The 21750-nt window shown below is 62.5% G+C and overlaps 1 protein-coding gene across 3 annotated transcripts; it reads left to right on the top strand.

Annotated features, from left to right (window-relative positions):
- The first annotated feature begins 448 nt into the window (after window positions 1–448).
- CRB2 (crumbs cell polarity complex component 2) lies at window positions 449–21744 on the top strand. Of its 3 annotated transcripts, none has more exons than XM_053920810.2 (14): window positions 449–604; window positions 6872–7195; window positions 9473–9668; window positions 9771–9910; window positions 10369–10554; window positions 10738–10851; window positions 13523–14401; window positions 14491–14999; window positions 15531–15696; window positions 15857–16643; window positions 17435–17551; window positions 18108–18225; window positions 19921–20173; window positions 21156–21744. In XM_053920810.2, the coding sequence occupies exons 1-13, from the start codon at window positions 502–504 to the stop codon at window positions 20143–20145; spliced, it is 3864 nt and encodes a 1287-aa protein (XP_053776785.1). In that variant the 5' UTR covers window positions 449–501; the 3' UTR covers window positions 20146–20173; window positions 21156–21744. The 3 variants fall into 3 exon arrangements, with proteins under 3 accessions (XP_053776785.1, XP_053776781.1, XP_053776783.1); XM_053920806.2 differs by having other exon boundaries at window positions 21132–21744; XM_053920808.1 differs by lacking the exon at window positions 21156–21744 and having other exon boundaries at window positions 19921–20222.
- The last annotated feature ends 6 nt before the right edge of the window (window positions 21745–21750 follow it).

The raw sequence follows: 21750 nt of genomic DNA, 5'->3' as shown, positions 1-21750 counted from the left end.
GGGGCTAAGTGGCAGGAGCTGGGGCTTCCAAGCCAACCTCGGAGGTCTGGGAGGCTACTGGTGGCTCAGGCCTGGGTGGGGGTGGCCCAGCAGGGTGGGGTAACTGAGGACCTGGGAGTAGCAGCCTCACGTGGTGAGAAGGCCCCTGAACTGACATCTCTCTGAGGAGGCTATGGCAGCACAGTTGGGAGGTGGGGAACAAGGGGGTGGGGGTGCCAGGAGGGAGAGAGTGGTGGGCACTGAGGTGAGGTCAGACCCACAGGGGACCTCGCCCCTATCCAAAGCCAGGGCCTTGGGGAGACTGGGAGGGTCAGACCCCTCCTCCAGAGCCCTGTTGGAGGTGGAGCAGCTTGGGAGGGCCCGGGTTGGGGGAGGAGGCGGGAGAGGAGGGAGGGAGGGGCCGGGCCTCTGTCCACGGCATTAGTGCTGGTTGGAGGGAGAGGGGGGCGCACCGCCAGCCAGGCCGCCTGTTCCCACAGCAGCGGAGCAGAGCGTGCTGCCATGGCGCTGGCCAGGCCGGGGACCCAGGACCCCAGGCTCTCAGCCCCTTTCTTGCTGCTACTGCTGGTGCTGCTCGGGACCCCTGCCCTCGCCCTCCTGGCCGGTGAGTTGGGGCATGCACTGTGGGGGGAGGCCTGGGGCAGGGCCTGTCTCCCATAGCAGACACCCCAGGCCCTGGGGCTCTCCCTGTAGGTGCTGGCCCCACGGTAGGGCTGGGGTGCAAGCCTGAGTCATGTGTTGCCACTGTGGGCCGTAGAACTTGCGTGGAGGCGAGTGTGTCCTGGACTCGGGGGCTGCTGCATATCGGGGGGTTTGTGAGGGGTGTGTAGGCTGGCTGTGACCTGGGTGACGGGGTGGTCTGTGTGTCCTGGGAGGGGTGCTGGGGCTGGGGACAGCTGGGTTGTGGGGCCTGTGCTAGGCTGTGGTGTGCAGGTGGGGTGTGTTAAAGTTGTGAAGTAGAATGAGCTGTCCCGGGTGAGACTGAGTTGCTGCGTCTGAGGCTTCCCAAGTGTGCAGGGAGGTGTCCCTGCATGAGCTGAGGGTGGGGGTAGGTTGTCGGGCGGGCTGAGCTGTGTCACGGGAGCCTGGGATGGGGGCAGCAGGCCCCAGCCCAGTGGACTGGGTTGAAGAAGGGAAAGGCCCAGGGGAGCCGATGTCTGCCCGTATCCCCCCCACTTGTGGCCTAGCTCTGCCTGCACTGGGGGGCTGCAGGTGCTCTGGGGGCCCTAGGGGGTGGCTGGGCCCTGGGGCCCCCTCCAAAGCATTCTCAGATGGAGCTGAAAGGGCTTCCTGAAGCCAGACCCCATTCGCCAAGCAGTTTTTGCTTTTGTCCAAGTGGATTCACGTGTGCGCGCGGGCCAGGAATTCTTCCTGGGGAATCTGGGGGACGCTTTGTCCTGGTCACTATGGCTACTGGGGCCAGGCCTGGGAAGTCCCCCGCCCCCGCTGCGGCTGCTAGAGGAGGGAACCAAGGAGGCGGGTGGCCTGGGCTCCACTGTGGCCAGGGGAGCCCCCACCTCTTAGGGTGGGGGGTCAAGTCCCTCTACACCCCTTTCTCCGGCCTCTCATGGGGTCTGGCTCACAAAGCCTTTGTCCCCCACTCTCCAGAGGACCTATGGGGAGGATGAGGAGCCCATTGTGCAGTGGAGGAAACCAAGGCTCAGGGAGGGTTGGGGGTTTATGGGCTGGGTCTCCCCAGCAAATCTGGGGCCTGTGAGAGGAGCTGGAGCCTGCACTCTGCACCGAGGGATGAGAAACCCTGGTCTGTGGGTCTGGTGCCTGTCCCCTGAGCTACAGTGTGCACACACGTGTGCGTGCACACCTGCACACACCAATCACAGGTGTGCCCACACTCAAATCAGAGCTGCGCACACACACACCGCACCCTCACACTGGCGTGGCACACACAAGGGTGCACACCAGCATCTGAACCGGTGTCCACAGGCATGCATGCCGCACTCACACACACACCCACAAGTGCCCACACCACCAGTGTGCACCCGTCGACACGGGTGCATTCCCACACAAATGCACGTTCTAACGAACACCGAGGCAGAGTGAGCACAGAGCGGATCGATGCCACAGAAGGAAAAGAACTCAAGCAGACACACTCACCCCACACGACCCTGCTGGGGTCTCCAAGGGCGGCCTCTCCCCTGTGGTTTCTGCGCAGGGGACCCCCCTCCCTGGGGACCCCTGGAGCCGGGGTGGGGCACTGCAGGTGTGACCATTTCTGACATCAGTGCCCCAGGCCTGACTGCCAGGAGGCATGGGGCCCTGACCGCATCACTCGGAAAGCTCCATGCCGCAAGGCATGGGGTTCTGCAGGCCCGGGCCCCTTGGCACTGTGGCCCGTCCCCACCAGCCCTGCACTCAACCCTCCACTGGAGCCCGCTGGTTGCTAGGAGGGGACCAAGCATCTTGGAGTACAATGGCGTGCGCTGGGCTGTCAAACCCCTCCTGCTCCCTGAACACCAAGGGAGCCCGGCTGACAAAGGGGCAGCAGTCCAGCCCCCGAGTCCGGCCCCTCCCCCGACCAGAGCTGGACAGGGGCCTGCAGGACAGTTGCTGGTCGCCCCGGCTGAGATTTGGTGACGAACAAGCAAATACCAGCATCAGCCGCTGCGTGGCTGGTGCAGCGCTGCTGGACTAACGCGACTGAATCTAATTCTTGCCACAGCTCTGTGACACCCGCAGTTTGCAGAGGAGGCAAGTGAGGCCCAGGGAGTGTCGGTGCCTTCCCCAGAGTCACAGAGCTGGGTGGCAGGGCCAGGGGGTCACAGAGGACTAGAGTCCTAGCCGATACAAAGTCACATCTCTGTGCCCCTGTCTAAAGGGGACACACCAGCTAACCCCAAGGTCTGAGGAGAATACAGCCTGGTTCTTCCACTTAGGTCTGGCGTGGAATCCCGTTTCAAAGGAAACCTGAGACAGAAGCCAGAAGCTCAGTAGTTAAAAGCAAAATAATTGCCAGTGGCCTGTTGGGCGACAGGCGGGGACCCCACCTGCTCCCTCTGACCCTCACTGCGGAGGTGCCTCTCCACACCGCTGCTCTGGGGCCGCGGTTTGGTAATGCTGGGAGGTTCTGGTGCCAGGCACGGTGCAGGCCGAGGGTCCCTAGCAGTGTCTGCTGTGGCCACTGTTATCAAGATTATGCCTCTTAACCTCAGGGTAAACATTTGTAAAAGAGTTTTCCAAACTTTCCCGCCCTGCACTGTGACTCACTCACTCGGTCCCAGCCCTGAGGCCTGCTGGCGGGAGACGAGCATTTTCCTTCCCAGGAGCTCCCACCTCCACCAGATCGTGGGTCGCTTCTTTCTAAAATGTTTTCCCCTGTGACTTTTAGATGAAAGCTTTTGTTTTAAAGGGGTGATGCTGGTTAATGGAAGTATATAGGTTCAAGTGTGCAGTTCTATGATACATCAGCTGTAAACTGCCCTGCATGCCCGCCCCCAAAGTCACTGGGTTGCTTCTTAAAAATATCCTCTCTTGCCTCGTCAAGACAAGAAGCGCCCCCAACTCCCCCTCAGGAAACTCAAGGCACAGTCAGGCATCACAGGCCTGCTAGCGGCGCCCCGAAAGAGGAGTTACAAAGCACTGAGCGAGGCGAAGCCCAGCGGGGCTGCTACCGGCCAGGTTCTAGGCGGACAGGGGGGCCTGCCCGCTCTCAGGCAGACACTGCAACCTGCATTCTCACACCCGTGCCCGCCTTCAGAGACCCTTCCAGGGCCCGGGGAGGCCGGGCGGGAAGGCTGTTCGGTGACAGCACAGTGGGGGTTCCACGCGCACCGGCAGGCACGTGGGCCTGTCGTGTGCGGAGGTCTGCAGAGGGTCCATGTGCTTCTTAGTTTTTTGAGGGATGACCCTGAGCAGGTTTGTGATCTCTGAATTAGAAACAGTTTTCTTTAACAGCACCCATGTCTTCTGGTTAAAGTCAATACAATAATGTAACAATAGGTGCACAGTGTGTAGCGCAGCCTGCAGCACAGAGACACACTCAGGAAACAGTTGCTGCTGTTGAAAGCCTGTCCTGTCCTCGTGGGAGTTTCCCTTCCCTTCCCGGCAGCAGGTTCTGGGCCTTGTCTGGGCTGGGCAGCAGGTCCGAGGGGAGGGGCAATGTTAGTTAATCCCTCCCCTGTCAGGTTGTCCCAGGCGGCCTGAGAGGTCAGGAGGGATTTGTAAAGATAAGCACAGGCCCCTCGTCACCCTGACAACAGGCCCCGCCCCTCCAGTCTGGCCCCTGGGAGGGCCCTTCCTCTGCCCTTACCTCCCCTCCCCTCAGGCTTGGGCTGGCTGGGCCTCCTGGGCTCACTCCTGGGAGACACAGAACCCTAGGTCAGCAGTTCCCAAGCCTTGTCCTACAAAGGAATCCCCAGAGAGTACGTTGCAATGCAGATTCTCCAGCCCTGGGCCCAGCGGTTCTGAATCTCTCAGTCAGGAGCAGGGCCCAGGAATGGGTATTCTTAATGAAGGCAGAGGAGGGTTGGGTTCTGGACACTCTGATTGGAGGCTCTGCAGCACGGGGACCTGGGTTCGGCTTCCAACCCCTCATGGGCTGTGGGACTGTGCTTCACCCCTGAGCCTCACCTTCCTCACCTGTGGCCAGACAGAAGAATACCCCCACCTCCTCAGGTAAATATGAGGATGATGCATGCAGGCTTTTGGGGCTATTGCATACCTCCCAGCACAGGCAGCTCCCTCCCTCTCCTGGCTCTGACAAGAACTCCTCCCTCCCAGGTGGCAGGACTCAGCTCCTGGGGCTCTGTCACTTGGGGCCCCAGCCGACATGCACTCACCGTCCCCACTCCCACTGGCGCTGAACACCCAGCCGGATCCCGCCGCTCTGAACCAGGGCCAAAGCTCCAGATTGGGGTGGGGTCCCTTGGACCACGGGGATGAAGGGCTGCGCTGTGTTGGGATTAAATGGCTCAGGACCCAGCAGCCAGGCCCTTCACAGGGGGCTCTGATTCCCGTGCTCCTCCTCCTGAGCTGGGCTGGGTCGAGGGACCCGGATTACAATGGCCAGAGTCCTCACTGAGGGCCCACTGGGTGCCAGGGCTAACTCGGGTCACCTCGGTGGCTCCTTTCAATACCCCACAAGGTGGGCATCGTTTGCACCCCAAGCCGGGTCTGTCTGATGCCCAAACCTGTTCCTTGTGTGAGGGAGCTCGATTCCTCCACCCCAATCAGATCATCTCCCCACGCCCGGCACAGCATCCGGCCCCAGGAGACGCAGCCACGGGAGTGGGGAAAAGAACGAAGGGCTGCCTGCCAGCCCTTCAGAGTGGCTCAGACACTCCCCACCCTTGCCCCTGCGAGCCCTGAGCTTCGTGGAAGAACAGTGGGCAGAGAGCATCTGTGGACCCCTTGGCCATAGCAGGTCATCTGGTCCGACAGCATTTGAGACCCGCTGCCCCTCTGCTGTGTGCCTGGCCCTGGGTGGGCACTGGGGCCCCCAGTGAGGGTCTGGGTGTCAGTGAGCGGTGCTGTGCTGTACCAGGTGCTCTGGGGCGGGATGGCAGCTGGGTTCTGCCGGAGTCTGTGTATTGGTCAGTATTCCTAACCCCCTGCCCCCATGGCGCTTGGACCTGGCTGGGGAGGGTGGGGCCGGCCAGTGGACAGCCCTGCCTGGTGGAATGTGGATGACGCCTGAGAGGCGGCCGAGCCTTATCTGGGGGTCTTCACCAGGGTGGGGGAGGGGAGGTACAGGGCCTGGTCAGTGTCTGCATGACAACTTGATGGGAGAAGGGGCACCTCTCAGAGCCCCAGGTGGGGGGGGGGCTCCTTCCTGTGGGTGGCGCCCCCATCACTTACTGCTTTTGGGCAAGTGAGCATTTGACTGCATGCCCTGAGGCTCTGAACCCTAACTCGTCCTACCATGCTCTCGGACTTCTAGCAGCTCCTTGACGGACTGGGGCCCTGAGCTCTGTAGGAGAATGACTAGCCCAAGGCCTGAAAGCTAGCAATTGAGCTGGGCTCTAATCCAGGGCTGTTTCTCTCCAAAGCCAAAGTTCTTACTCCAGAATTACACAGACAGGCGGGGAGGCAGGGAGGGAGGGAGGCTGGCTCTCTAACCTGGCTGGCCTTCCAGATCAGTAGGTGACCCTCTAGCAGAGGGAGCTCGGCACGGTGCAGGCAGCACGTGGCCAGGGCCAGGGGTTCAGTCCGCAGGTCTCGGTACCTGTCCTGGACTCTGTAACCCTGGCCAGGCTGGCTGCTCAAGCAGTTGCTGATGGGCCCAGCGAGGGCCAGGGACACTGTGAGAAGCTCCCAGGGAGGCGGGGTGGAGAGTGGGGCATTTGAAGTCCTTCATCTTCAATTTCACGCAGGGATGGAGTTACCAGACCCCCAGCAGGAGTGGTGGAGGGGACAGTGGGAAGAGCCCCTCCTGGGCCTTTTGGGAGGGGGTGAGCCATAGGTGGGAGACCCAAGGAGACCCCTGACCGGTGGGACTGAAAGGAGTGGGCAGGCCTGGGAGGCTGCCCAGCACTGACTTGCTGTGTGGTCTCAGGCAAGGGCTCACTTCCTTTCCTAGGCCTCCACCTACCCTCTTGCAAACCAGGCTCGCCAGGGTCCAGCTCAGAGAGGCGCTGAAGGGATGTGATGAGCCCGGTACAGCTCGCTAATCCGGAGCAGGGAGCCTGGCGTCCAGGTCCCATTTCTCTGCCATGGAGGCAGTCCTGAAACGTCCCAGTTCTGTGTGTAGATGTGGGCAGCATGCTGGGCCCTGGCTGGTCGAGCCCCTGGCCCACCTTCTATCCTACAGAGTGTGGACAGACCCCTGCCGCGCTCTGGCTCTGGGGTGTGGGGATGGTGAAAGTGGGGAGGGGTGCCTGGGAGCCCCTGGCCACCCTGTCTCATTTCTCTGCAGGAACGGTGACTGAGCAGACCCCGAGAGCCTGTGCCTCAGACCCATGCGCTCCGGGGACCGAGTGCCAGTCTACGGGCAGTGGCGGCTACACCTGCGGGCCTGCGGAGCCCTGGGGCTGTGCCACTCAGCCCTGCTACCACGGTGCTCTGTGTGTGACCCTGGGCCCAGATCCCAGTGACTTCCGCTGCTACTGTGTGCCTGGGTTCCAGGGCCCTCGCTGCGAGCTGGACATCGATGAGTGTGCATCCCGGCCCTGCCACCACGGGGCCACTTGCCACAACCTGGCTGATCGCTACGAGTGCCACTGCCCCCTCGACTACGCAGGTAACTGCCCCAGCTGTGCCCAGAGGAGGTCTGTAATGTCGCCACCGTCAGTGGCTCAGAGTGTGAAGTCGCGAATTCAGCTTTGACTTTAGGATAGACACCCGCCCCCTTCTGGACACCCTGGCAGCTCTCAGGTTCAGCCGCCCCAGGCCTTGCTACAGAGCTGACGCCTCTCGGGCTGACCTGGCAGCTCTGGAGGAGAGTGTGAGTGGGCAGGTGCCGGTACGGAGCCTGGCACATCACAGGCACTGGACGAGTGTTAGCCCAGTTCCGTATGGGCTGGGAGCAGAGACACCCCTCAGGCGGGACGAGAGTGCAGGTATGCCTGGTTTGAGTGCACACCTAGACAGCGCTTCTCACATCTACTCACTCTGGACCCGTGTCAGGCTGTGGTGGAGACACCGCCAGCTCAGCGGATGATTTCAGAGTGCGAACACCCCTGATACGGTTTGGGTTGTAACGGTGGTCTAGTTCAAACTGTGAGGTAGACAGACCCCCACGGGCCCCCGCGGTCTCCAGTGGGAAGTAGGGGATAATGTATATCCAAGGGCTGGCACTGAGGGAATGCTAGTTCCCTCCTCCAGAGGTTGGCCCTGTCCCAGTCCCATCCGTGATCCAGAGCAAAAGCCATTGGAGTGACTGCCCAGAAGCTGGGAAGGAGGCGCCACTGGGGACAGGTCTGGAAGGCGGCCGGGTCGAGGGCAGCTGGGAGCCTGCATTACAGACACTCTGGCTTCAGACAACTCTCTCTGAGGGCAGAGGGCAGTGTGAGGTCACCTCAGAGCAAGGCGCACAGACTGGGGGCTGGGCTCCAACGGACATGCTTACAGTGGAGAGGTAGATCTCGGCACACAGATGAAAAGGGCTCTGGAAACGGGCTGCGTGTGTCTTCCTCGTCATCTGAGGGCCTCGGTGTCTGGGGAGGTGAGTTGTGTGGTGAGTGGGGCCACGTAAAGGGCCTGTGAGTCTGCCAGTGTTTGCGGGTGTCTGGGCTCCCGGAATGCCTCTGTGCTCACACGCTGTGTGTGTGAGGACCAGCAGGTGTGCGCACCCGGGCGCGAGGTGCTCAGACGCTCTGGGAAATGCTTTCTGGGTGGGACATGAGTGGGGGTGGTGTCTGCGTGACTCACTTCTCTGCCCCTCCTTCCATTCCCAGCCAGGCGGGGGAGGCTGGGATTCCAGGCGGCCTGGGCCTGGCTCCCCCTGGCACAGAGGGTGGGAGTGGGGCCAGGGAAGGAGGAGCGTAGGGTCACAGGAAGGAGGGGCTGTGTTTTGTGCTCACTGAGCCGGGAAGGGGGTAAGGTTCCTGCTGGAGCCAGCTGGGCCTCTGGCCCCCATGACCAATCCCACATAGGCGGCAGGGGCAGGGCCACTGGAGTCTACAGTGACATGTGAGCTCCACAGTGAAGTCGGCAGTACATGTCCACACTGGGATGGACTCCCCAACTCCTTCATCTCCACAGCCCCCATCCCCCAGAGAGCCGCCCAGCCCTCGGGGTGTTGCCCAGGACTGAGGGGGTTCCTAGGACTCGAACTTTCAGTTTTAAAAGCAAGGCAATGCAGGGAAAACCAGGAGTTGCTTACCCTACGGCAGCATCTCCTGCAGGGCTATGTCCCTCTCTGGGGTCCGTCCTTACACCCTTTTTCAAAGCCAGTGGAGTGGGCCTTTTAAAATGCAAATAGGACCATGTAACTCAGCTGCTCAACACTTTTTTCCGGATAAGCCCAGATTGTGTCACCTGGTCCTCCAAGGCCCAGCCACCCCTCACCGCTGCCACACCTCCTCCTCTGCCTACCCCCAAACAGCTCTTGACCAACAGACAGTCTCTCTTGAACCCAAGTGCTCAAATAGCCCCCTCTCTTCCCTCAGTCCTTCAAAAGGCTCTGCTTCCAAAAAGCTTTCCCTGACTCCTGGTTCCTCAGGCCAAGATCCTGGCTCTTGCTTTCACAGAATCCAGTACTTCCTCATTGTTGAGCTTATCAAAGTTAAAAATCAGTCCTCATTTAGTTGACATTGACTTAAATAAAGCCCACCTCCCAGGTTAGATAGATAACTGTGAACTCGAGGGGGCTGGGATGTCTGTCTGTCTTGTTTCTACCGTATTACCACTGTTAGCGTGGCAAACACCTGCTCGGGTGAATGAACCAGCAGGTTCTCTTCGTGGACTCTCACCTACCACTCCGTGTAACTGGAACTGGTTCGAGTGGGCCTTCCTCGGCCTCCTTCTCACTCCCTCTGGGTGACCTGTCTCTGTCCTTGTCTCTGGCTCTGTCCAGGCGTGAACTGCGAGGTGGAGGTGGACGAGTGTGCCTCGGCGCCCTGTCTGCACGGGGGCTCGTGCCTGGACGGCGTGGGCTCCTACCGCTGCGTGTGCAGGCCGGGGTATGGGGGCGCCAGCTGCCAGCTGGACCTGGACGAGTGCCAGAGCCAGCCGTGCGAGCACGGGGGCGAGTGCCACGACCTGGTCAACGGGTGAGCGTGCGCCCTGTGCGCGAAGGCGGGAAGGCTGCGTGCGCAGTGGGCTGGGGACGCGGCGGAGGCAGGGGGCTGCAGGCGAGTGCATGCCCGCTCCAGGTTCCGGTGCGACTGCGCGGACACTGGCTACGAGGGCGAGCGCTGCGAGCAGGAGGTGCTGGAGTGCGCGTCGATGCCCTGCGCGCACAACGCGTCCTGCCTCGAGGGCCTCGGGAGCTTCCGCTGCCTCTGCTGGCCAGGTGCGTGTGTGCGTGTGTGCGTGTGTGCGAGCGCGCGCGGGCGAGGGCGCAAGTGCAGGATGGTGGGTGGGCGCAGCCTGGGGCGGTGGGACCCGTGGGTACCTGTGCGCACGCGCCGTCGGTGGACGGTTACCCGATCTGAAAAATAGGGCTAATCGAGCACCTGCCCCCAGGGTTGCTGTGAGAGTACAGGTGTAATGCCCACGGAGCCTTGGCTTGCGGCCTGGCACGAGCAGAGTCTCACTTCTGGTAATACTAGTAAGATGGTGCTGAGCTGATTAAGGCTGCCATGGTCATCCCTCCCCCCTCGATGTGTCTCCCTCTCTTCTGGGATGCGCAAACGTATTCTGAGCTGTTGTCCCAACCTGGCCCTGGGCTGGCCTGGCGTCTGCGGGGCGGGGCTGGGGTGCTGCCTGAGGACCCCGTGTGACCTGACGGCCACGTGTATGTGCCCCCAGGCTACAGCGGCAAGCAGTGCGAGGTGGACGAGGACGAGTGTGCGGCAGGCCCCTGCCAGCACGGGGGCCAGTGCCTGCCGCGCTCCGACCCGGCCCTCTACGGGGGTGCCCAGGCCGCCTTCCCCGGCGCCTTCAGCTTCCGCCACGCTGCCGGCTTCCTGTGCCGCTGCCCTCCGGGCTTTGAGGGTGAGCTCGCCACCCCCTCTCAGGGCAGCGGGTGTGCCCGTGTCCAAATGCACCCGGGAGAATGCTGGGCTAGGTTCAAGCGCCTCTCTTTGGGCCGCGGTCTCTCTCGCTATAAAACGGGCCCCTCCCAGTCCAGTGGGGCTCTGAGGGCGCAGGTGGGAACCACAGCTGGGCCTCTTGCAGGGGACGACTGCGGCGTGGACGTGGACGAGTGTGCTTCAGGGCCATGCCTCAGTGGAGGCCGCTGCCAGGACCTGCCCAACGGCTTTCAGTGTCACTGCCCAGATGGCTACACAGGTGCTGGGGTGGGGTGGGCACTAGAGCGGGGCAAGGTCGGAGCTCGTCTGGGGTGAGAAGGTTCCTCTGGCTGAGACGTGTGGAGGCTGGATTGATGGGGTATGAGGTTAGAAAGGAGGTGGGTCCAGTGACCCAGGTGACAGCCAAGCTGGGACAGAGCTGGGCTTTGGCGTTGGGAGTGGAGGGAGCCAGTCAGGCTGAGAAGTATTTGGGAGGGTCACAGCACAGGCCCTGAGGGTTCCCCGGGTGTGAGTGGAACGTGTCATAGGCGCCAGCTGAATTTCTTTCCTGGGTGATGTTGGGTTCTGCCTTGTCCACACTGAATCAGAGTGTCTGTGGGGCACCCCCAGGAGGAGCCCAGGTGCAGGCTGCTGGACGGTCTGGGGCCCAGGGGTGTGGCCTGGGCTGAGGTCAGAGACTGTGTGGCTCAGGTTGTCTGGGAGAAAGTGTGGTGTGATGGGCAAAGAGAACCCCAGACAGCTGACATCAAAGGGCTGGGCAGAGGCCTAGGGGCCTGCAGGAAGGACAGGGGCACTTTGGCCAGGGCAGAGAAGGTGAAGGGGGGACATTACAGATAGCTGGAGGCAGTGTCTGGAGAAGGAGGAGCTTGACCTTTGGGGAGCTGGGGCCTGTTAAGCAGGAGCTGGGGGGACAGACAGAAAGCGTCTCCCTGCCTTGGATACAGCAGATGCATGGACACACAGAAGCCCTCCCACGCGGACACTGGTGAGCCCAAGAAGTCCGCACTCACTGAGGGTCCCTGCTCCCTCTGGAATGCCTGGGACACCCCCCCACACTGCCCACATTCCTGTGCGGGCACACACCTCCTCAGCCCAGCAGGGCCCCTGGGCACAGACTCCCACGCCCAGGGGGAGGGGTGGTGATTACCACCATCCCCTCTACCCTTCACCCACACAAAGGCACTGGGATTCCGTGTCTCCACCCCTGGGTGGCCCATCTTCTGCTCCCGTGGGCTGTGGTTCCCACGTCCTGCCTCATGGGTGCCTGGCGCACAGTGGGCCCACCAAACATGCTGTCTTTGAAGAGCATTCCCTGTGCGTTTTGCTGCCACAGCCCCGTGAGGCGGGGGTTTCAATCCCCTTCTTACGGATGGGGCCGTGGAGGCTTTAGAAAGGGGGTGTTGTCCCCTCAGGCTCCCCAGCGTCAGCAGGAGCTGAGCTCAGCTGATGGCTGACAGTGAGGTCACATCTCTAAGGTCAGAGACCAGGAGGGGGAACACCGGCTGTGGGTCTGGGCTCCTTGCCACTGGCCATCCCCATCCTCCCTTTGGGTCGAGCTTGGCATGGGGGAGGCCAGAGCCGGGCATTCCTGAGCCGGCCCTGAAGGAGGCAGCCAGACCAGGCGCAGAGCTCTGCTCCGTGGCCACAGTACCTGCCCAGCATTCTCAGACATCGGGGGAAGCACAATGGGGCTGCGGGCTCTGTGGGCCTTCCTGGGGGACCTGTGGCTCCTGGCGGGTATGGAGAATGGTGGCTTTGGGCAGAGGGGGGGGGAGCTAGCTGTCCTCAGGAGACTGTGCTATTTTCGGGCTGACTGGTGGCTTCTTTGGGCCCGAGTTTCTCCAGCTGGGATATGGGAACCGGGCTGGCCTTGGGGTTTTGTGGGGGCTCTGGCTGAACTGGGGTTGGGCTGTGAGCTCTGGACCCAGGCTGGGGCCAGAGCCCCTGGTGTGGGAGCTCTTGGAGGGAAGGGTGAGGCGACCCCTTCACAGCCTGTGTGGGGACCCTAGGGCAGAGGGACTGGGAGCTTAGAGCCTGGGGGCTGCTGGGAGTGCCACAGGTGCATACACCCACCTCCATCTGCTCCTCCATGTCTTCACTCTGTCCACAAAAGCCACACTGGGCTCTTGCTGGCACTAGTGCTGTACTCAGGCTCTCGGGGGAGATCTCAGCTGCGCAAACAGATACTTTCCATATAGGGCGCTGGGGCACTGTGCCTGGAAGTGGGCAAGGAGTTGGGAGCGACACAGTAGCGTGGGGCTGGGAGTCAGAGGCAGCCTCTTAGGGGACTGGCCCTTTGAGTTTGGGCTTTGTAGGATGAGTAGGAGTTTGAAAGGCAGGGTGAGGGAGGGGGCATTCTAAGCAGAGGGAACAGTATGAGCAAAGCCCCAGAGACAGGACTTCCCAGGAAAAGCTTGGAGGAACAGGCAGTTCAAGGTTTGTAGGGAGCAGGGTTGAGACTGGAGTGACTGGCAGCGTCCAGCCCAGGAGGAATCTCGAATGCCAGCGTGAGTGATCGGACCTTAAGCAGCAGAAGAGCCTGGTCAGGTGATCTTTAGAAATAGATCTCTGGCTGTTTGTAGGGATGGATGGTGGGGGCGGGGCATTCTGAAGTCAGGCAGACTGGAAGAAGCTAGACTGGTCCAGAGAGCAGATGAGGCGGGGGAGGTGCGGTGGCAGAAAAGGCAGATTGGAGAGTATTTAGGAGATTGAATCCACAGGGCATGGAGACTCACCAGACAGAGCAGAGAAAGGGGTACTGTGGGTTCCAGCCTCTGGGGACTTCCGGGGACCATGAAAAATCCGTTGGGAATTGGGAATTGGTTTGGTTGACAGGTACTGAGGTCCCGGCCCCAAGAGGCATGCAAGCTCTGGGTCGAGACTGTGGTTCTGGCCTTGGGTGCTGAGCCGTGGCCTGGTCTCTCCCGAAGGCCTGACCTGCCAGGAAGATGTGGACGAATGCCTGTCAGAGCCCTGCCTCCACGGTGGGGCCTGCGATGACTTTGTGGCCGGCTACCTCTGCCGCTGCCCCGAGGCCTGGGGTGGGCGTGACTGTTCCGTGCAGCTCACCGGCTGCCAGGGCCACACTTGCCCACCAGCCGCTACCTGCACCCCTACCTTCGAGTCTGGAGTCCACAGCTACGTGTGCCACTGCCCACCTGGCACCCACGGACCTTCTTGTGGCCAGAACACCACCTTCTCCGTGGTGGCTGGGAACCCTGTGCGGGTATCAGTGCCAGCCTGTGTCCGCCTGGGTCTGGCACTGAGATTTCGCACCACGCTGCCTGCTGGTTCTTTGGCTATTCTCACTGACACGCAGGACAGCTTGAAGCTGGAGCTGGCACTGGCAGCAGCCACACTTCAGGCCACACTCTGGAGCCACGGCGATGCTGTACTTGTCCTGAGGCTGCCAGACCTGTCCCTAAATGATGGCCAGTGGCACCAAGTGGAGGTAACACTTGGCCTCAGGATCCTGGAGCTGCGGCTCTGGGACGCGGGCTGCCCTGCCCAGCTCTGCATGGCCTCCGGTTCTGCGGCCCTGGCTCCTACTGCCTCTGCCGCCATGCCTTCTGCCGGGTCCTGCTCTGTCCAGCTGGGTGGCGCGGCCTTTGCGGGCTGCCTCCAGGACGTGCATGTGGATGGGCACCCCTTACTGCCTGAAGATCTTGGGGAGAACGTCCTCCTGGGCTGCAAGCGCCGTGAGCAGTGTCAGCCCCCACCTTGCGCCCACGGCGGGGCCTGCGTGGACCTGTGGACTCACTTTCACTGCGACTGCCCCCGGCCCTATAGTGGTCCCACGTGTGCTGATGGTGAGGCACAAGCCAAGTGGGCCCCAGGGCAGAGGCCCTGCCTCCCCCCAGCCCACAGGCCTCATGCCTGGCACCCTCTCTTCCTGCAGAGGTTCCTGCTGCCACGTTTGGCCTGGGGGGCACCCTGAGCTTTGCATCCTTCCTGGTCCACCAGCTGCCAGGCCCCAACCTCACTGTGTCCTTCCTCCTCCGCACTCGGGAACCCGCTGGCCTGCTGCTCCAACTTGCCAACGACTCAGCAGCTACCCTGACAGTGTTCCTGAGCGAGGGCCAGATCTGGGCCGAGGCCCTGGGGAGTCCCGCTCTGGTGCTTCCCGGGCGCTGGGATGATGGCCTCCGCCACCTGGTGACGCTGAGCTTCGGGTCCGACCAGCTGCAGGGCTCCAGGCAGCAGGTGCATGTAGGCGGGCGACTTCCTCCTGCTGATGCCCAGCCCTGGGGGGGGCCCTTCCGAGGCTGTCTCCAGGACCTGCGACTCAATGGCCTCCACCTCCCCTTCTTTCCACTGCCACTGGGGAACTCAAGCCAGCCCAGGGAGCTGGGCAGCAGGCAGTCGTGGAACCTCACCGTGGGCTGTGTCTCTGAGGACACGTGCAGTGTGAGTACCTGCATCTCCGGGGTGCATGTCTTTCTCCTGGTGAGGAAAGCACCCTGCCCAAGGTCCCCCTGTCGGAGAGTGGTGGCAGTGAAGGTCTCACATTCATCTGCGCTCTGGCCTAGCTGCTCTTGCCCTCTGGTGGTCCCCATGCCTCCTGCCCAGTCCTTGTCTGAGGCAGACACCCCGAGCCAGGCAGGGGCTGGCTGTCTAAACCTTTATGCAGGATCTGTTTGGGGGGGTGGGCAGAGGCCCCTTGGCTCACGAACAAAGCGCCAGCCCTGGAATTGGAATAGTCTGAGTGTGAACTCTGGCTCCTCCATTTGCTGGCTGAGTGACTCAGGCAAGTGGCTTCTCTGTGTGCCTCAGTTCCTTGGTCTGGAAAATGGAGATGATAGTGGCTTCTTCTCTGTCTGTCTGTGAGGAGGTAATGCGTCTATAGTAGGTGCTCTCCTGAGAACCGCTTCAGGGACGGTTGTGGTGAGGTGATGCCTCTGCAGGCGCGAGCCAATCGCTGTCCTGATTCTCCTGCAGCCTGACCCCTGTCTCAACGGTGGGACTTGCCTGGTCACCTGGAATGACTTCCACTGCACCTGCCATGCCAACTTCACAGGGCCTACGTGTGCCCAGCAGCTGTGGTGTCCTGATCAGCCCTGCGTCCCGCCTGCCACCTGCGAGGAGGTCCCTGATGGCTTTGTCTGTGAGTGTGGGCCCTGGACACGCAAGCTGGGTTAGATCCCTCCCCTAACCTCAAGGCTCATCGCAGAGCAGGATGCTGACAGTGTAGCTGGGCCACAGCGCCCAGAGGCACAGGCTTCCTGGAGGAAGAGAGCATTCACCGACGCTCCCTGTCCCCACAGGTGTGGCGGAAGCCACCTTCCGAGAGGGCCCTCCGGTCGCATTCAGCGGACACAACGCATCGTCGGAGCAGGAGCTCAGTGGTCTCTCGCTCACCTTCCGCACGCGCGATTCCGAGGCCGGGCTCCTGCGCGCCGATGCGGGCGCCCTCGCCGCTGTCTGGCTGGCCGTGCGCAACGGCTCGCTGGCGGCCGGCGTGCTTAGCGGCCGCGGCATGCCGAGTGCGGTGCTGCCCGCGCCCAGGCCGCACGTGGCTGACGGCGCCTGGCACCGCGTGCGCCTGGCCATGGAGCGCCCCGCAGCCCCGGCATCGCGCTGGCTGCTGTGGCTGGACGGCGAGGCGACGCCCGTGGCGCTGCGAGGCCTGGCCGGCGACCTGTCCTTTCTGCGCGGCCCGGGCGCGGCGCACGTCCTGCTGGCGGAGAACTTCACCGGCTGCCTGGGCCGCGTGGCGCTCGGAGGCCTCCCGCTGCCCCTGGCGCACCCGCGCCCTGGAGCCGCCCCCGGGTCCCGAGAGCACTTCTCGGCCGGGCCCGGGGCGCCGGCCCCGCACCTAGGCTGCCGCGGCGAGCCCGTGTGCGTCTCCTCGCCCTGCCTGCACGGCGGCGCCTGCCGCGACCTCTTCGACGCCTTCGCCTGCGCCTGCGGCCCGGGCTGGGAGGGCCCGCGCTGTGAGGCCCGCGCCGACCCGTGCCGCTCGGCTCCCTGCGTCCGCGGCCGCTGCCACGCGCACTCCGACGGCCACTTCGAGTGCCAATGCCCACCGGGCTTCGCGGGACCGCGCTGCAGGTGCAGGGGGGCGGGTCGGTGGGTGACCCCAGCGGGAGAATGTTTGGCGGCGAGAGGCCAGCAGGGAGGGGTGGACCAGGGCGGGGCAGAGGGTCTGTGAGCCAGCCCCTTCCCTCTCTGAGCCTCCATGCCCTCGTTGTGAATGGGAGCCACAGCCCCCTAGACTTGCCAGATAAGGTACAGGCCACCCAGATACATTCGGACTTCAGATAAACAGCCCCTCTTCTGGGTGTCGGGGGTGGGGAACCCGAGCTGGTCTTGGAAGGAAACCTTGGTCGACGCTTTCCTGCCCAGACACCCCCATTGGGGTTCACTCGCGTTAGTCCCGTGGGCTGGGCAGAGTGAGATAGTCCCCTGTTCATTCTGGCGTTGACACTGCTCCCTTTGGAGCCACGCTTATGGAAGGTTGTCGGGGGAAGGGCTAACTTCCCCATCTCTCCCCTCAACCCTGCTCCCCTGACCCACCAAAGTGAGGCCCAGGTTTCATGTTTCGGAATCTGCTTTTGTTCCAAGGAGAGTCCTTTTTCCATTGTGTCAGCTTCCCCAAGGCCGGACCATGGGAAAGAGTCCCCGGCTGGGTCCAGAGGTTGCGCAGCTCCGGGCGGGGCTGGAGCGGCAGAGTGGCAGCGCTGTGTCCCATCCCTTCCTCCTCAGACCCCATTTCCATGACTGATAGCAGGGCCCTGAATTCCACTGATGACAACACAGGGGCCCAGGTGGCCTGTGGACACGGGTGGGGGTGGGCAGGCCCCGGTGTCCTGCCTCCAATCCAGCTCTGTGCTTCTCCCCAGGTGGCCTGTCGTGCCAGAGGAATGCAGCCTGAACGTCACCTGCCTCAATGGCAGCCCATGTGAGCGTGGGCCTCGGGGTGCCAACTGCAGCTGCCAGGAGGGCTTTGCTAGCCAGAGGTGGGTTTGGGGGCTGGGGCGGGGCCTGGGAGGTGGGCAGGAGAGTGTGGAGAGCTGGGAGGGGCAGGTGAAGTGGGGTACTCACCTTCTGAGCCCTCACTGTTATCACAGTGCCAGACAGTCCACCCTCGTCACTTCCTGGGGCTTCCAAGACCATCCTTTGCTGTGCAGACGCCTATGGGGAAGTAGTTGCCTAGACGGGTCTCTCACAGCGCCTTGCACAGGCAGGCACCTGTGTCAGGGCCCACTGCCTGGGGAGGCTGTAGAGGTGCAGGTTCTGAGCCACTCCAGACGGGGAGTCAGCCCGCCGGGGCCTCTACACAGGCTCTCCGGTGCCTCTGGGGCAGTGCGAGTCATTCTCCTCACGAATGCTGGGGCAGAGGTGGGTGGCAGGTGACAGAGATCATCACACTGAGCCTCGGCACCTGGCAGGGCCCTGACATGTGGGGAAAGTGATGCCTGTGAAGGGGGTTTGAAGAGCTAAGTAAAGTAGTGGAAGGAACAGGCGTGGGAGGAAGCAGTTCCCTCCACCCCGACCCTCTTCTCTGCCTCCTAGGTGTCAGATGTCCTGTGAAACCAACCCCTGCTTGAACGGGGGCACCTGCCGGGTGGTTGGTGGTGTGTATGAATGTATCTGTAGCACGAGGTTCTCTGGCCAGTTCTGTGAAGTGGTGGTGAGTTGTGCCGGAGGTGGGGGGGGGGGCGTGCTGCACCTGTTCCTGGACCAGCCTGTCGTGGGTGGGCAGCATCAGGGGAGACTCAGGTCCCTTCCATGTCCCCCTCCCCTGGAAAGGAGGTGTTGTCACTCTGGGGAGAGCTTGGGGGCCCCCACCATTCCTCTGGGGACTGGCGGTGAAACATTTGGGCTTGCCAAGTCTGACCTGGGACAGGATTCAGGGCCCACAGGATCTCGGAATTCTGGGATTTAGATTGGTGAACGCAAGAGCCTCTGATCTCCAGGGGTGTCTGGGCCAGGATTCTAGGGCAGGAAGGCTCGAGGAGCCTGGGGTTCGGAGCCCAGGGCTTGCCCGCTGTGCAGGCAGCCACAGACCCCAGGGAGCTGAGAGGGTCCCACAGGCAGCTTGAGCTTGAACCTGTGCACAGCCCCCTCCCCACCAGGGGCAGGGGTTGGCCCTGTAGTGGGTGCAGGTGGAAGGGGCAGTGGGCAGGGAAGCCCGGGCAGGGGCCTTGATCTCCACAGGCTTCTGGCAGCCTGGGTCATAAACCTGCAAATCTCCTCTGCTTCTGGGGACTGTTTCCTTTCAAGTGGAACTTTTACAGCCTCTGGCTCCCAGCCCATCTTCCCAGAGCAGGGAGATAATGGCTTTACAGCTCCCCCTACGTGCCTGGGGTGCAGGCTGGTGAGCGCCCTCTGGGGCTGGACCGCTTTTTATCTCCAGCCTTGGGACCCTTCTCCAGGGCTGTGTGCTGGGGACTGGGACCCAGGTCCCAGTGGGCTCAGAGGCCTCTCAGGACAGAGGGAGACCTGTGATTCCCGCACTTCAGACTTGCAGCCTTGTAGAATCTTTGATGGGGGCACCCTGGGAGTCTGGGGCAATAGGAGGGCACCCCCAAAGCCTGGTGTAGCCCCCTGGTCGGGGGTGGGCAGGCCCTGATGGATCCTGGGCTCATCACAGCCCGTCAGTGTCTCTGGCTGCTGCCTGAGGTCCCTCCCACTTTGGGGTTAAGCATAGTTGGTCTCCATAGACTCTTTGAGACACCAGGCCACCCCTCAGGGTGGGGAGGGGTCAAGTTCCCTTTGCCTCAGATTGAATGAGTTTATTGTGGGGAGGAGGCGGCCAAATGGCCAGGCTGGGCACTGAGACTCAGCTTGGCCAGTGACAGAAGGACGTGGATGGGTGTTTGAGGCTGAGGGAGATGGCATGGTGTTGGGGGCAGACAGAGAAGTGCCAGTCCCAGTTTGCCACCAACTGGTCCTGTGTCTAGGGAATCTGGGCAAAGCCTATCTTCTCACCTACTACTTACCGAGTGCCTAATATGCAGGCCCTGATCCGGGCACTTTGGAAAACACCAGGGAACCGGACAGAACGACTTGGGGCTCTGGGAGGTGAGGGAGTGCCATGTGCAGAGCCTGTGGAATCCCACGCCCTGTGCTCAGCTCAGACTAGGTGTTCAGTCAGTGTCTTCTCCCCTCTAGCCAGAGCCCCTTTGTCATGTAGGACTCCCCTTGCAGTGGCTCTGACAGGTGGCCCCCTGGCCCCTGCGTGCACACCCCCGGGGCAGGGCTCTCACTATCTCCCAGGAAAGCCTGTCACTAGCTCTCGTTTTCTCTGAGCAAGTCCCGGGCTCCCTGTGCCCGCCCCTCCCCGCCTCCGCCATCTGAGGCCTCCTTGTCATGTGTCTTGCAGAAGGGCCTGCCGCTGCCACTGCCATTCCCGCTGCTGGAAGTGGTGGTGCCTGCGGCCTGCGCCTGCCTCCTCCTCCTCCTCCTGGGCCTCCTCTCAGGGATCCTGGCAGCCCGGAAGCGCCGCCAGTCAGAGGGCACCTACAGCCCAAGCCAGCAGGAGGTGGCTGGGGCCCGACTGGAGATGGACAGTGTCCTCAAGGTGCCGCCTGAGGAGAGACTCATCTAGGCCTCGCTGGCCACCAGCTGCAGCACCTGTGAGGCCATGAACAGTTTCTGCCTGGATACCAGAGGCGGCCACTTCCAGGAGCCGGGGGGGTGGGGGGGGGAAGTGGCCGCTCCTTCCAGGCCTGGGGGAGCTGCTGCAGGGCACAGGGTATCTGCTGGGGAAGTGTCCTCTTTGCTGGCAGCCCCTGCCTCTGTCCCTGTGTGGACAGAGGGAAGGGGGACCACTCAGGGCAGCAGAGGGGCCGGGCGAGGGGTGCGGCTGTGCAGGCACGGCACACGGGGTGCCCAGGGTGTGTTACGGAGTGCGTGTGTGTGCGCCTGTGGACGGTTGGTCTGCAGACACTGGTGTGAGTGTGTGGGGCTGGGCTCATGGGCACACCCACGTTTTTGCTGTGCATGCACGTGATGGTGTGGTGGGCACAGGCCATCCCACGGAGGGGACAAACCGCACAGCTCTGGGGCGGGGCAACCCAAGGACGCACTCCTTCTGGGGGTCAGGCCAGGGCTTGCCAAAGGACGGGGGGCCCCAGCCCCCAAATCTCCTCCAACCTCTGGAGGCTACCCCTCCCTGGGTCAGTAGCCAGAGGCCATGTAGACTCCTGGCTCTCAGAACAGATGCTGCTTAGGGCAGATGTGTCTCTGCCTTGAGCCAGAGCCAGGCCCCCTCGGGAACACATCACAGCCAGGGCAGAGGGAGGCGCAGACAGCAGAGCACAGGCCGCCCGGGGTGTGTGTGGGTCGTGCAGCCCTCCTCAGGGCCTGTCACCTGTAGGTAGAACAGGGAAAGCGGCCCCTGCGCACCCCACAGGGCTGCTGTAAGCATCCGTGGGGATGAGAACTTGATGTAATTAAACGCTGGTCTGCTGGGAAGGGCTGTCTGGGTGGTCCTTTTAGGAGCCAGGAGTTGAAGGAAAGATGGGGGCTGGGGGTAGGGGCCTCCCTGGGGTGATGAGGATGAAGGAACAACCCCTCCCCCGCCCCACCCAGCCCTTCCACCTCTGGGTTCTCCAGCTCCTCCGGAGCCAGCACTTTCTTCTGAAGCCTTGGCGGAGACGCTCCTTTGCCTGCAGACAGTCCCCTCCATGTGGCTTCGAGAGGCTCCAGGGCGGACTCCAGGAAGCCCTCAGCTGCGTGCTGAGAATGCTGGCGCTGCTGGGTGGGCTGCTCCTGCAGACACACTCGCAGGAAGAACTCGCCGCTTCGCCTCCGTGTCCTGCTCTGTGGTGCTGTCACACTCAGACCTCCAGTCCCTGAGGACACCTGCCTGTGGGCGTGAACTTCCAGGTGTCCCCTGAACTTGTTCCTTCCTGGAGCTTGGGAGTCCTCAACGCCATTGGTGATGGGTGACCTGCAGCCCTGCTCCGAGGACCCAGCAGGCCTGTGACCAGCCCACCCCATGCCCTGCTTGGGAGGGGAGGGGCCAAGTTGGCCTCAGGGGCCCCAGTGAGAACAAGCTTGAGAGTGGGCCAGGGTCAAACCTTCCCTCACTGCCCCGAGCCGTGGCACTGCCTCTACAGAAGGTACTGAAGATGGCTGAGGCCTCCCTCATCCCCACTTCCTCAAGGACACAGGGATACCAGCCTTCTCCCCAAGAAGATTTTATTGA

This window comes from Desmodus rotundus, chromosome 1 (assembly GCF_022682495.2).
Source record: "Desmodus rotundus isolate HL8 chromosome 1, HLdesRot8A.1, whole genome shotgun sequence".
In the NCBI taxonomy this organism is placed as follows: Eukaryota; Metazoa; Chordata; class Mammalia; order Chiroptera; family Phyllostomidae; genus Desmodus; species Desmodus rotundus.
The sequence above is the reverse complement of the archived record's forward strand: the minus strand, read 5'-3'. Positions and strand labels throughout refer to the sequence as shown.